The 13,277-nt window shown below is 38.4% G+C and overlaps 1 protein-coding gene across 1 annotated transcript in view; it reads right to left on the reverse strand.

Moving 5' to 3' along the window:
- CSMD3 (CUB and Sushi multiple domains 3) overlaps window positions 1-13,277 on the reverse strand; it is a 3,551,396-nt gene that overhangs the window by 325,969 nt on the left and 3,212,150 nt on the right. The window contains 2 exon segments of the mRNA XM_029591914.1: window positions 2,604-2,786; window positions 10,890-11,063. Of these exon segments, the coding sequence (XP_029447774.1) occupies window positions 2,604-2,786; window positions 10,890-11,063 (357 nt within the window).

Here is a 13,277-nt window from a genome sequence, read left to right on the forward strand (position 1 = left end):
TAGTAAAACGAATGGGGCTGGACATCAGGAAATTTACCACACACTCTTTTAGGATTGGAGCGGCAACAAGCGCTTCACAAGCAGGTCTTCAGATTGACACCATACAGCAGATAGGAAGATGGAGATCAGCAGCAGTCAATACGTATGTCAGGATGGACCAGGAGAGCACATCTACTCATAACTCTTAATTGTATTTTGCAGATCCATGCCGGGCCCAATTGACTGCTTGGATTATTAGACACTCTATTGTACATTGGGCTGCCAGAAGAGCATGCGATCATCCTTAAGGACCACACCTGGGATTGGCACCTCATGGGCTAATTGGACCCATTTCTTTCCTTTTCTTTGGTGCTTGATGGTTTCTATGACAGCTCCAGATGCTATCATAATACATTTGGGGGACAACAACTTTAGTGAATGATCAAGTAAGCAGCTAATTATGAGGATCAATAATGACTTGGCTGACTTATCTGCTTGGTTCCCGCATTCAAGAATGTGGAGGAGGGGAGAGAAGAAGGTTAACTGTCGAACCTGCAAGCTGTGTAGTTACCAGATAAGACCCGAATGGGTGGATATCCAATGTCCAAGGTTTGTTTAGGTCAGACAGAGTCCATCATTCAGACATTTGTTATGATATATGCAACAACACACTGCAGAAGGCTCTGGAGGGATGATTGTTGGGGATTGATGTCAGCCGCAGCTAGATATTGGTGAGGGGCATGAGGTAAGGGCGTACCCTACCTCATGCCTATGGCAGTTATCTGGGCAGGTAGGGGAATATCAGATGAGGTGCAGGTGAGCATCATGGTCCAGGTCAACAGTTAACTGGTGCCTTGGGTGGCTCAAAGCGGGGCATTCCTTATGCCACAGGTCAGGGGTCTCCTTGCTTGGGGACAAGATAAGGGGCCCAGCTTCGATGCTGCCTTGCTTGGTTATTATGGCAGGCATCAGAGCTGGTTGTATAGCCTGGTCTTTGGCAACTGCAATACCGGCTCGGGTACCAGTTTGTCTAGGGGTATATATATATATATGGTTAATAAAGTGGAGGCCTTTTTATCCAATATCTGTGTTTGTTGTTATTTCTTTATATTAAAGAATATATGCATGTATCGCTATGGGTCAATCAGAGATAATGGTGTGGTAGGAGATTGGGGAGTCAGAGGGACCTAGACGAGATGACACTACAATCGCAGCTGCTAGTGTCATCCCATCTATGCCCCTCCCACTCCCCAGTCTCCTACTACCCCATTACCTCTGATTGACCTATATATATATATATATATATATATATATATATATATAGAAAGTGAGAGAGAGACACACACACATACACACACTCACTACCCATATTTTATATATAAAATCTGGATAGCATGTGTGTGTGTGTGTGTGTGTGTGTGTGTATGTGTGTGTGTGTGTGTGCATCTATTTACATATAAAATGAGCTAAAGTTTTTATAGGTCAAAGAAATAAAGCATTGACTAAGGTAACATGGATGAAATTGAAAACATAATGATAACGATTCAGTTTTATAGTGGTATAGGAGCAAGAAATAAAAGTTGAAAGCTTAGCTTGACTAATCAAGTTCCAATACAATTTATAACAGATTTTAAATCTTTTCCCCCCCAATTTAACAGCAAGGCTGCAACTGTTCAGTAGAATGGTTAGTAGAAGTAGGCTTGTGATATAACCTGTCTCATTTTAAAATGAGATGAATACCTCTTTCAGGCAGAGTGGTACATGATGATAAAGTAGAGACTAGAAGAAGTAAGAATCCTCAATTTTATGCTGCCTTTCAAAAGCTTTCTGTCAGTAGGGGCCTGATGGGAATTGCTTCTAATTTGTGAAAAAAAATGATTGAAACAACACAAATTTGTGTATGGCTCACTGCATAAAATTGGAATAATTTAGAATAATTTTCATTCACTTAGAAAAAAAAATATACAAATCATGATATCTGCATGATATCTGCTATCTTTGCTTTTAGGTCATATGGTTCATATATATGAAGAAATATCATTTAAAATGAATGGGTTAAAGAGCATGACATACACTATTGATCACATTTTGCAACAATATTCATACAAGAAATCAAGTAATTTACTGGGCTGCATCCCATGATAATTTCATGGCTAGATGATGTTCTTTTGTAATGAAGATATCTATATGCTGGCCGAAATAATTTTATTTAGTTAGCAAATAAGTAGATATTGCATAATATTATATATATATATTAACCAAGAGTGCTGACAATATAATGTTTTCAGACACCCTCAAGTTTTCTGCTGTATTCTGCTGAGAGGAAGATTTGCAGATTTTAAATTAGCAAAAATAAACAAACAGAGAAATTGTAAAAACCTTGCTGTAGGTAGCATTAATTCATGTGCCTTACTAATTGCATAGGTAATGTATATTTTACTAGATATACAAATAAAATATTTATCTATCATCTGTAACTGATATATTAATTTTCAAGAAATGTTGATTGCCCATAGGCACATCAATAGACAACTGAGTAATTTCCAAAAAAACATAATGGCCTTCATGTGTATATCTCCGGCAGATTTTATATACCATGAAAATATGGGGCTTGTATGTGTTACCTTTACATTCTGGTTGCTTTCCTGTCCAAGTGCCATTGGCCAAACATGTCCGTTCTTCTGACCCATGCAAGATATAGCCAGTCTCACAAGCAAAATGCACGGTGCTTTTAGCTTTAAAGTCACTGTCCTCCCTTGAGCCATGGGCTGGAATACCTGGATCACCACAAGAACCAGCTGCATCACCTATAGATTACAAGGAGTTTAACCTGTGTTAACCTTCCTTAAAGGGCAGTCTTTCATACAGCCTCTTCCCTTTGCTAAAACAATTAACAATGGCCAAATGTCATGGCCTGACCCGAAGGCTGGCTCCCGATGCCAGGGCCTCAACATGGATCAAGGTCTGACACCGGATCCTTGCCCGGAGGTCGGGTAAAGTTACTGCATGGTACCAACAAGAAGGAAAGGAAAAGAAAAAACAAGGAATATATTTCTTAGTGTTATGTCTTCACAATATTTGATGTTATATTACTGATCTGATTTTCAGTGTTTTGCATGCTGGGGCTTTGTGTATTTGTTTTGCTGCCAGTCTTTAGTGGTGGAAGAAAACTGCTCTAGTATTTACTATGTGTTTTTTCTTAAAGTATAAGTTTGTAATCCTTGCTGTGATTAAGCAAGCAGAAATGTGTGCTTGGAGATTTTTTTCTTCTGTGTAAAGATCTTTCATTTTGTGTTAGCTGCTCAGACAAGCATGCAGCACTATGTAACATGAATCTGTCTCCAAGAACCTAAAGAAAGCAAGGCTTTTTACAATATTTTAATAATACAGAAAAAGCCTTAAAGTGCAGTACGATATGGTAACCAACACAAAAATAGACGTAATCACCAATTTTTACTTTATAAATATTATGATTTATGGGACCATCATATAAACCCCTTAATTGTTATCTTTCAGAGCCTTGTGTTATGCTCCATCGATAAATAAGAGGGGCACACTTTTAATCATAGGTCAAATTTTTTAATATTTTTAATCATTTTTTTCAAATATTTTTGCAAGAAATTGTAAACGTTAAAAAGTGCACTACTTCTCCGTTTTTTTAAAGTTACTTCAGGCCCAACACGGTAACATGTTTCGCAAACTGCTGCTTCAGGGGCTAGAATCAGCGCATATTCTAACAAAATTGTTTTCCTTTTCTTTTCAGTCTTGTTTCAATTCTATTGATCAGATGGACAGCTTGTTTCTTCACAAAGTGTCTTGGTGCCTGGTGAGCGTCTGAGTGCCTGGTGAGCCGAGAAGCTTTGTGAAGAAACAAGCTGTCCATCTGATCAATAGAAATGAAATGGGACTGAAAAGAAAAGAAACACATTTTTGACTGAATACGCGCTGATTCCAGCCCCTGAAGCAGCAGTTTACGAAACATGGTACCGAGTTGGGCCTGAAGTAACTTAAAAAAAAACAGGGAAGTAGTGCACTTTTTAATGTTTACAATTTCTTGCAAAAATGTTTGAAAAAAATGCTTTAAAATATTCAAAAATTTGACCTATGATTAAAAGTGTGCCCCTCTTATTTATCGATGAAGCATAACGCAAGGCTCTGAAAGATAACAATTAAGGAGTTTATATGATAGTCCCATAAATCATAATATTTATAAAGTAAAAATTGGCGAATATGTCTATTTTTACGTTTTTACACTAATTTGGCAGAAATATTCAAATAAGAATTCAGAATCTCTGTTACAGTTATGATTATTTTCATTTTATCTTATGGTAGTTTTGATGTTTTCCAATTGTTATTTGTAATAAATGTTGTGGAAGTTAAGAAATGAACTTCCTTTCATTTTTTATTAATATTATTATTAGTATTATCTTCATTTGTCTAGTGAATACTAGATGTATGCAGTGCTGTATAGATACATATAATGGACAGTTCCTACTACTTGTAGCTTATAAAAGTGTCAATAAAGACAGCCAGGATATACAACTTAAAAAAAAATAAATAAAAGGCTTTGATTTAAAACTGCAAGGGAAGGAAGCAAGGTGATGAATGAGGAAGATTTAAGATGTATGGGCTGTTAAGGAGTAGCCTAATTGTTACAACAATAGGCAAAGAATCATAGAAATCAAGATTCAAAAAATCTCTGATGTTCCTTATGACTTTGGGCAAGTCACTTCACCCTCCATTACTCAGGGACAAAATTAGAATGTAAGAATTTGGGAACAGGCAAAATGAGTAGAGGTAGATATTTAAAGATGAAAATTTAGGGAAGTTAGACAGAAATTAAGGGCATGCATTTGTTTAAAACGAATGTGCAAAATATATCACGTAATGCCAATTCATTTCATTCAAGGGGCCTGAAATGTATTGGGGGCCCTCAAATAAAACAAACCTTATTCATTGCATTCTTTTAAATGAATGCATTGGGCTTAGGATTAGGCATGAGGCTAGGCCTTGCCCAGGATGTAGGCCAAGACCCAGAGCAGGGTTTGAGGCCTAGCTCCAAGTGTGATACAGGGACTCAGCCTAGGCCTAAGCCTAGATCTTGGCCTAAAGCTGAGGAATTGCCTAGGGAATAGACTGAGCCCCAAAGAAGGGGCCATGGCCTAGGACCAAGCATGATGCTAGCATCTTGGCCTAGGCCGGGGCAAACACAGGATATCAGTCAATATCCCCCCCCAAACAAACCTTTCTGATCTGCCAGGTATCCATGGAAGCAGCCAGGCTGGGTCCCTTTGCCTGGACCTGGGTCTAGCCCATTGCCATGACAAAGGCATGATACTGTGGCCTGTCCTGGAGAATGAGTCCCGAAGCCAAGGCCTTGGCCTAGGTTCAGGTCCAGGCCTCAGAGCTTCCAACATATTTTTCTTTTCTTCTTCAAATGAGGCCATTCACTGGGGTTGTGCTGGAGTTAATAAACTCTGCTGCAGTCATCCTAGTAGGCAGCTCCATTTTGATGTACTATATTGCTGTACATTACTATTCATCAAAATGGCGCCATCCACTGGGGTGAAAGCGGCAAAGTTACCTCAATTGAAGAAGAGAAGAGGAAGACATCTGCTGGGATCTTCTGGGGTTATGCCATGGCATCAGGTCTGGGTTCAGGCTCTAGTCTAGGCTGAGGCTAAGGTGTTGGGGCCCAGCCTCTGGGCTGGGCCATGGTTTAAGGCCTGGGTCCAGGTTGAGGTCCCAGCATTGCAACCCAGCCTCCAGGCCAGACCACAGTGCCCTGCCTGGGCCTGTGCTCCAGTCTAGGTTAAGGGTGAGGTGACAGCCTTGAGTAGGCTGAGGCTGAGGTCACAGAGAACTATATCGGTCTAGGTATATTCAAGGCAGAGGCTTCAGCCTGGGCCTATGCCATGACCAAGGCTTCAGGACCCAACCTCCAGACCAGGATCCGGTGTCAGGCCTTGATCCATGTCTATGCCCTGGCATCAGGAGTCAGACTTCAGGTCAGGCCATGGCATTTGGCCTGGGCCTGTGCTCCAGCCTACACTAATTACTCAGCCTTGGATAGGCAGAGGCCAAGGTCATGGTGACCTACCACAGCCCTGGCCTACTCAAGGCCGAGCCTTTGGCCTGGGCCTAGGCCTCACCAGTAAATTATCTCTGGACTAGGTTAGCGACGACCAGGGGGATACTGGCCTAGGAACTTTTCTGTATAGGTCTGAGGGATAGGTTGGAGACCTGGGTGGCCCCATTTTTGTTTTAGCTATGCATGGGGATTTCCTATTTTTAAATCTTTGATTCATTTTTTTCACACAAATTAAATTAATCAAACATTGTACTAACCAAAATTCATGGGAAAATAAACACCTGAAAATGAACTGAACAAAGAAAACACATTTTCCCCTGCATATCCCTAACAAATATGATTTATCCAGTTAATTGACAAAGGATATTCAGCAGCACAACTATGCTGCTAAATATCCTCAAACAAAAATATCTAGTTAGCTTGATAAGTCTTATGTGGCTAACTTTAGCTCTGCTATTAAGCAGGCCTAACTTATATGGTTAACTTAATCAAATGAGTCTGAATATCTGAACTTATCCAGCTAAGGGCCTCATTTTCCAGAGGTATCGCACGCGATAAGGGATGTTTCGCATGCAAAAAGTCCTTATCGCGTGCGATACCAAAATGGGGGCAGAGTCAGCCCCGGAAGAGGAGATGTCGGGGCGTCACCGGGGCTGACTCCGCGAAGACGCCGCGGACGACGAAAAGGTAAGGCCCTTTTCATGTCTGAGTTCGCGCCCAATAGCTACATCTTCTATGGTGGCGCTATTGGGTGCAAAACCGGCAGCGATCGCACCGCAACGGTGCGATCGCTGCTGGCTAGCGCAGGCCCGCCCCCCCATTTCGGCCCCCCGCCTCTCATTCCCTAAAGTATTGCAGGCCTGCGATACTTTAGAAAATGAGGTCCTAAATTAACTAGATAAGTAAGTCCTCCATAAATGCCCATTTCCTGCCCAACATTTAGCAGGATAAATACTTATCTGGCTCAGTACTTATTCAGATTAGTGGTGGCAGCTAAAACAGCCAGATACTCATCCGCCACAATTTAGCAGGATAAGTCCTTACTAAGTGGAGATGAATATCAACCTCTTAGTGTGTCTGAATGTAACTTGAGCTACCAATGAAAAGGTGTGAACTAAATCAAAATAAAATAATTAAATTGCTGATAGACAACTTTTAATTGAGTATCAAGATATGACATTTGGGGGTCCAGAAATTCTGCAAAGAGAATTCTGCTGTGTAAGCTGATGGTAATTGGAACCATCACATATGGAATTCCAGCTCCCATTCTGACCAATATAAAGAAATACAAACTTATAGACTGAGACTGATAAGTCTGTTTGAGGAAGCAGAATGAATTGAGGTTCAGATCTTAAAAGCAGTCTTAAAAAGGTATTTTTTTCTGGCTGATTTTAAACTATAAGAGAGGGAGACTAGTGCATGCATTAAGAAGGCTATCCCAGTCACTTGGTACAATAAGAAGGAAGACAGAAATAAGATTTGGCAATGATGGGAAATAGTACAGATAAGAGCAATTTACCTGATAAGCAAACTTAAAGAAGAGACGTGTATAGGGAAATAAGAGAGGAGAGGTAATGAAGAGCAGTAGAGTGAATACAATCATAGGCAAGTGTAAGAAGCATGAATTTTATGCAGAAGTAGATGAGAAGCCAGTGTAGTGACTGGAGAAGAGGGGTTACCTGATCATAATGGTGTTGGTGGTAGATAAGTTATGCCACTGAGTTTTGAACTGACTGTAAAGGAAAGAGATCATTCAGTGGTAGACCCGTGAGTAGCAGATTGCTATAGTCTAGGTAGGAGGTGACACTGAATATGAGTTTAGTTGCCTGTATAGCTATGCAGATTGATGTGCAGTGAAGACATAATGATAATAGTCATGGATTCCTATAGATTATATGGAAGAAAGAAAACTTGCTCTGATAAATTTTTAAAGATGATTACTAGTGGAAAAAGAGTGTTCATCTATTCTTATCTACTGACTTTCTCTTAATAATAAAATTAGTTATATAAATAGAATATTACAACTCATAACGCTGGAAGGAGGGGCTAATAAGTACATGATTGAAGGCAGATAATTCATGGGAGAAACCACTACTACATATTATTACTTTTTAAGACTAATAATTAAAATACATTAAATATTACAGCATATAAAGTCATATACTTTATCATTTTAATTGCTCTTTTTACAGTTAAATATTTAAAAAACACTTTTCTAGAATTCAAGACCAGAACCAATTGTTTTCTTTAACAAAAAATGGCTATCAAAGGGAATCCATTCTGTTTATTGAGTGTTTTAATGAAAGCCACACTAACGAGTATACTAATCTTTTTACATAACACAGCTCAGTACATAAAATATATATAAAATAAAAATGATGTGAATGTTTGAAATGAAACAGGAAATGTTAATGAAATTTCCTGTTTCATTTCTTTTCATTTTTAAAGCAAAACAAAAGAAAAAAATAACATTTTGTATGCTCATTTTCAAATTGTTCCGCCATTAATAAAATCAACCCAACTAAACCTTGTTACCATATTTTTCTTTTTTCTTCAGCTGGCAGGAGCTATCCCTGGTCGCTCCAGCCCCAACAAATATATTGTAAGTTTTGGAAATGGTGCCAGCAATCCGAGATTGCTGCCATTTTGTAGGAAAGAAATTAGTAATGATGCTGGCCTCAGTCTGCTGGCACCATTTCTAAGCATTATCTCTAGAGGATCAGAAGCAAGCAGGGCCAACTCATTCTCTAAGAAGAAAAAGAAAAAGAAGGTATGATGATTCCAGAGGGTGGCATGAGGTGAAGGTAGATGAAAGGGGAAGCCCGGGAGGTTTCATTTTTTGTGAGACGAGATCTTTTATTTATTTATTTTTTTGGTCTGTTCTATTTTCCCTTTCCTTTTTGTCTTCATTGTTTATAGTTTTAGTTTTTTTTTTCATTTTACATAAATGAAAAGTAATAAAACAAACAACTAAAGAAACAAAATAAATGAAAACAAAAAGAAAACAATAAGAAAAAATTTCTAGACATGATCCATAGAATAATGGGTATGGCTATGCAAATCATAGTTTTTCATAATGCTTCATTTTTCAAAAAGTAGTTAAATCTATATATTTTCAAGTAATCTGAATGCATATATTCTGAAGTGGATGGATACATTCAATCCAAAACTATTTTAACCTGTCAAAAACAATTAATGTGAACCACAAATAACAATAGTGAAATGGTTTGTGTTTCTTTTGATCTGTATCATTCCTTCCCATATGATAGAAAATATAGATTAACAAATAAAAACAATAAGAGGACAAATATATACATATAAGATGATGCCTTTTCATTGGATTAACACATTACCTTCCATGTCACTTTTCAGAGCTAACACTCTCTTCCTCAAATCATTTCCCAGGGTCCTCTATTTCCCTGACCTCAACCTCCTGCCTTTCCCATGGCACCCATTATTACATTTATTTAAGAAAGAGAGCGCGGCTCATGGAACAACCAAGGAAAAGAGGAGAAAAGCTCCCAAAGAATCCGGCACTTCCTGAAGACCAGACGTTTAGAAAAGACCACTGAGTCTACGGGAGGACTCCAGAAAGAAACTCCCAAAGAGAAGGTAAAGCAGGTACAAACGGAGAAGCTTTCCTAGCAAAGCTGAAAATGAAGACTGTCCTTCCCTCATTTCCATTGCAAATTATTTTTTTGTGAAGAAGCTTACAGAGTCTCAAAGCGGGCTGTAGGTAAACAGTCTTTACTAGAGAGAAACTGGAGAGATCGGTGAACAGAAGTCCGAATGTTACTTCTGGTACTTGAATTAAGAAAGCAAGTGGGTTTGTTTTTTCACAAATGTGAATGAAAGCTCGGCTTGGCAGGGTATTGTGTTCAGATAGGTTCCAGGGCTAGGAAAATAAAATCTGCAAGAATGAATTCAGAATGCAGGTGAGTTATATTTTTGTTTAAAGAGCCTGGACAAAATGCTTGATTTATGGACTTAAGCTGAGGTATTTAAAAAAAAAAAAAAAGTGTGTCATCATGTTTGTACATTCAGTTTCATGTCTACAGTATAAAGCATGGTTAAAATATTGCTGATACAAATATAAGAATATAGAGTAAATAACTATAACCGGGGTTTTCAACCCGGTCCTCAAGTACCTCCTGGCCAGTTTGGTTTTTAAGATACTACAACGAATAAACATGAGAAAGATTTCCTTTACTTTGGAAACAATGCATGCAAATCTAGCTCATGCTCATTCACTGTAGATTTCCTGAAAGCCAGTCTGGTTAGGGGGTATTTGAGCATTGGGTTGAAAACCGCAGAGCTATAGATAGTATGCAGGAGGATCATGAGAGCATTTATTTGTGAATGAGAGGAAATACAGGCAAAGCAGACAGTAAATAAAAAATGTAACAAATTACTTGAATATATTCTATTTTGGGCAGCGGTGAAGTATTTTAAAATAATTTTTCATACTGGCATATAAAAGACAAGTTACTGTACAGTTTCATTTATCAAACTTAATTTTAACATGTATAGTTATACTGTACAAGCTATGGAGGAGATTTTCATAAGGATTTACATGCCTAAACCTGGGTTTTACACATGTAAATGGGCTTTTGAAAATTGCTATGATATATGTTACTTTTACGCACACAAGTCCTTTGAATACTCACTCCTATGTGTTATATCTGAAAATGCAGGAATTTTCTTCCTATTTTTCTCGGTATAGATATATATTTTTTTTTATCTTAATTTGAACTTTGCTTTATTAAAGAAAAAAAAATGGAATGTTTAATAAAACAATTACAGACATCAAAAACAGTACCTGAGCAATGAGGCAAAGATCCACTCCAATGTCCATTTAACTGGCAAGTACGAGATGAATGGCCTAATAAGGTTCGTCTTCCAATGCAAGAATAATGAACAGTAGAGCCAAATGAAAACTTTTCTCCTGAAATGATTGCATTGGGAGGAACACCAGGATGTCCACAGTCAATCACTAGAAGTAAATAAAGAATTTCACATGTTTAGTTGCATCTTTTTATTTTTCAGATTCTTAGACACAATGATCAATCATACAAAAACACACCATTACATGATGCTATTTCATTGAATGTATTTTTATTTTAATATTTGTTGACTTACCCTCAACAAAAATAAAGTCTTGAGTAGTGTTGCAGACACTTCCTCTGAATGAAGACCATCAAGTATTCACTTAAGAAAAGAACAATGCTAGCTGCTGCTCAGTAGGAAGCCTTGATTCATGGTTCTGTTGTCAGCTTTTTCTCTGCACCAATCCCTGACAAGTGAGTTACTGTAAAGTTATGAAAGGCTACACCAAGGAATTACTAAGTCAGTCTTAGGGAGGGTAATTTTCAAACAGCCTGCATACTTTACCAAATATTTTCAAAGCAAGCTAACGCACACACGTTTGTTTTGAAAACACTTGGTAGTTGATCCAGTGCACAGACACATTTACCCATGGAAAGTTACACCTCCTCTTCAAAAGGCTTATGTGCATACATTTTAATATCAAAAAGTAAGTATGTCATTGCTGACTTCACCCCTGCTTCTCCCTCTCAGTGCACATAAAAATACATGCGAAAGTGGGTTATGCGTACTGTGCTCTAGTCAATATTAGAACAAGATCAAAATGTCTAAACACCCAGTCACATTTCCTTTATTTATAGGCATGGTAACTTTAAAAGGAGTGCATGGGGGTGCATACATGCGCATATGGAAGCAAGTGCTAATATGCTGGAATTTTAAATTGTGCACACAGTTGCACGTATATGATTTAAAATATGTCTACTGCAGATATGTCTACCAGTTTGCCCGGTCCATCTCCATACAGTTCTGGTTCTTCAGCCTATACTTCCCCCAGTTGACTCAGACCTCTCAACCAATCATTTTAGACCTAAACAGAGATTTACCCAGACTTACATCTCATCAAAAGCAGAATTAAACTTGTGTGGCTAACAGGCATGCTGTGGAAACTGGATTTAAAATATGGATTTACATGCATAAATTTTGGCCTCACCCTGGCATGCCCCTGACATACCCCAACTCTGCCCCATTTTTATACTCACGCATAATTTGCAGCTTTTAAAATATGCTTTGCAAACGCATGGCCCATATACTCATGCATATGGGCCTTTTAATGTGAGCAACACTTTTAAAATTCACCCCAAAGAATATACTGGTACGTGCTCATTCAAGGAACAATCATATATCAAACTAATGACATCAAATTCATCTGCAGTGCTGCCTTAGAATCATCGAACCCATTAACAATATATTTTAGAATTTTTCAATTGCATATTAAATTATTTGTTAAATATGACCTTCCTGAAACTTGATGAGACATGTCAATCTGATACAGACCTGTATTTTGATCACAGATCTATATTTTGATCAGTGTCTGCTTCAAAATATCCAGCTGCCTAACAAACTTCCATTTACCATTTGACACCACCTGCCAATGTGGTCTAAATTCTAAAAAGTATTGTTAATGGGACAGATGATTATACTTTTGACAACCATGCAGATGAACTTGATGTCATTGGCTTGATATATGTTCCCTTGAATGAGCATAAGTGAAACGTGGCTAGGTGTGTTAACATATTTCATTTTGCTCATGGCACACCTGGTTTTCTGAGCTGTTTGTGGAAATTTTAGAATAGGCATTTATATGCATAAACCACAGTTTTATTCACGTGCAGTAAATGGCTTTCAAAATTACCCCGCATGAATTACTAACAATGGGGGTCATTTTTCAAATCAGGCTGGGTTGTTATCCTCAAGTGAGTTGATTTGGTTCTACACACAGAAGTTTAAGAAGTTTCTATTAGCCTTGAACACATACAAAAGGAAAAAAAACTGAAATGCTGTTAGAAAATACAATTTCTCCCATTATATTATTTTTAAAATTAGGATTATTTATTTCTATATATCATATTCTTGCATCCGTCAGTGCTAGACGGCTTTGCCCCGTTTGCCTCACCTTATTCACGGCTTCTCCCGCTTACCTAGGAAAGATGGCTACCGCCACATCTACAAGCCAACCTCTCCTGCATCCCCGGAACGGCTATGGTGCTGCCTCCCTCCATGCTCCTCCCAGGTACCTACTAGGGTTCGCGTGTGCGCATCACCTATGTCTTTATACTACCCTTGGTGTGAACCTCGGGGGCATTCCCCCTTACTGACATCTCGC

The sequence above is a fragment of the Rhinatrema bivittatum genome, chromosome 2 (genome assembly GCF_901001135.1).
Source record: "Rhinatrema bivittatum chromosome 2, aRhiBiv1.1, whole genome shotgun sequence".
Taxonomy (NCBI): Eukaryota; Metazoa; Chordata; class Amphibia; order Gymnophiona; family Rhinatrematidae; genus Rhinatrema; species Rhinatrema bivittatum.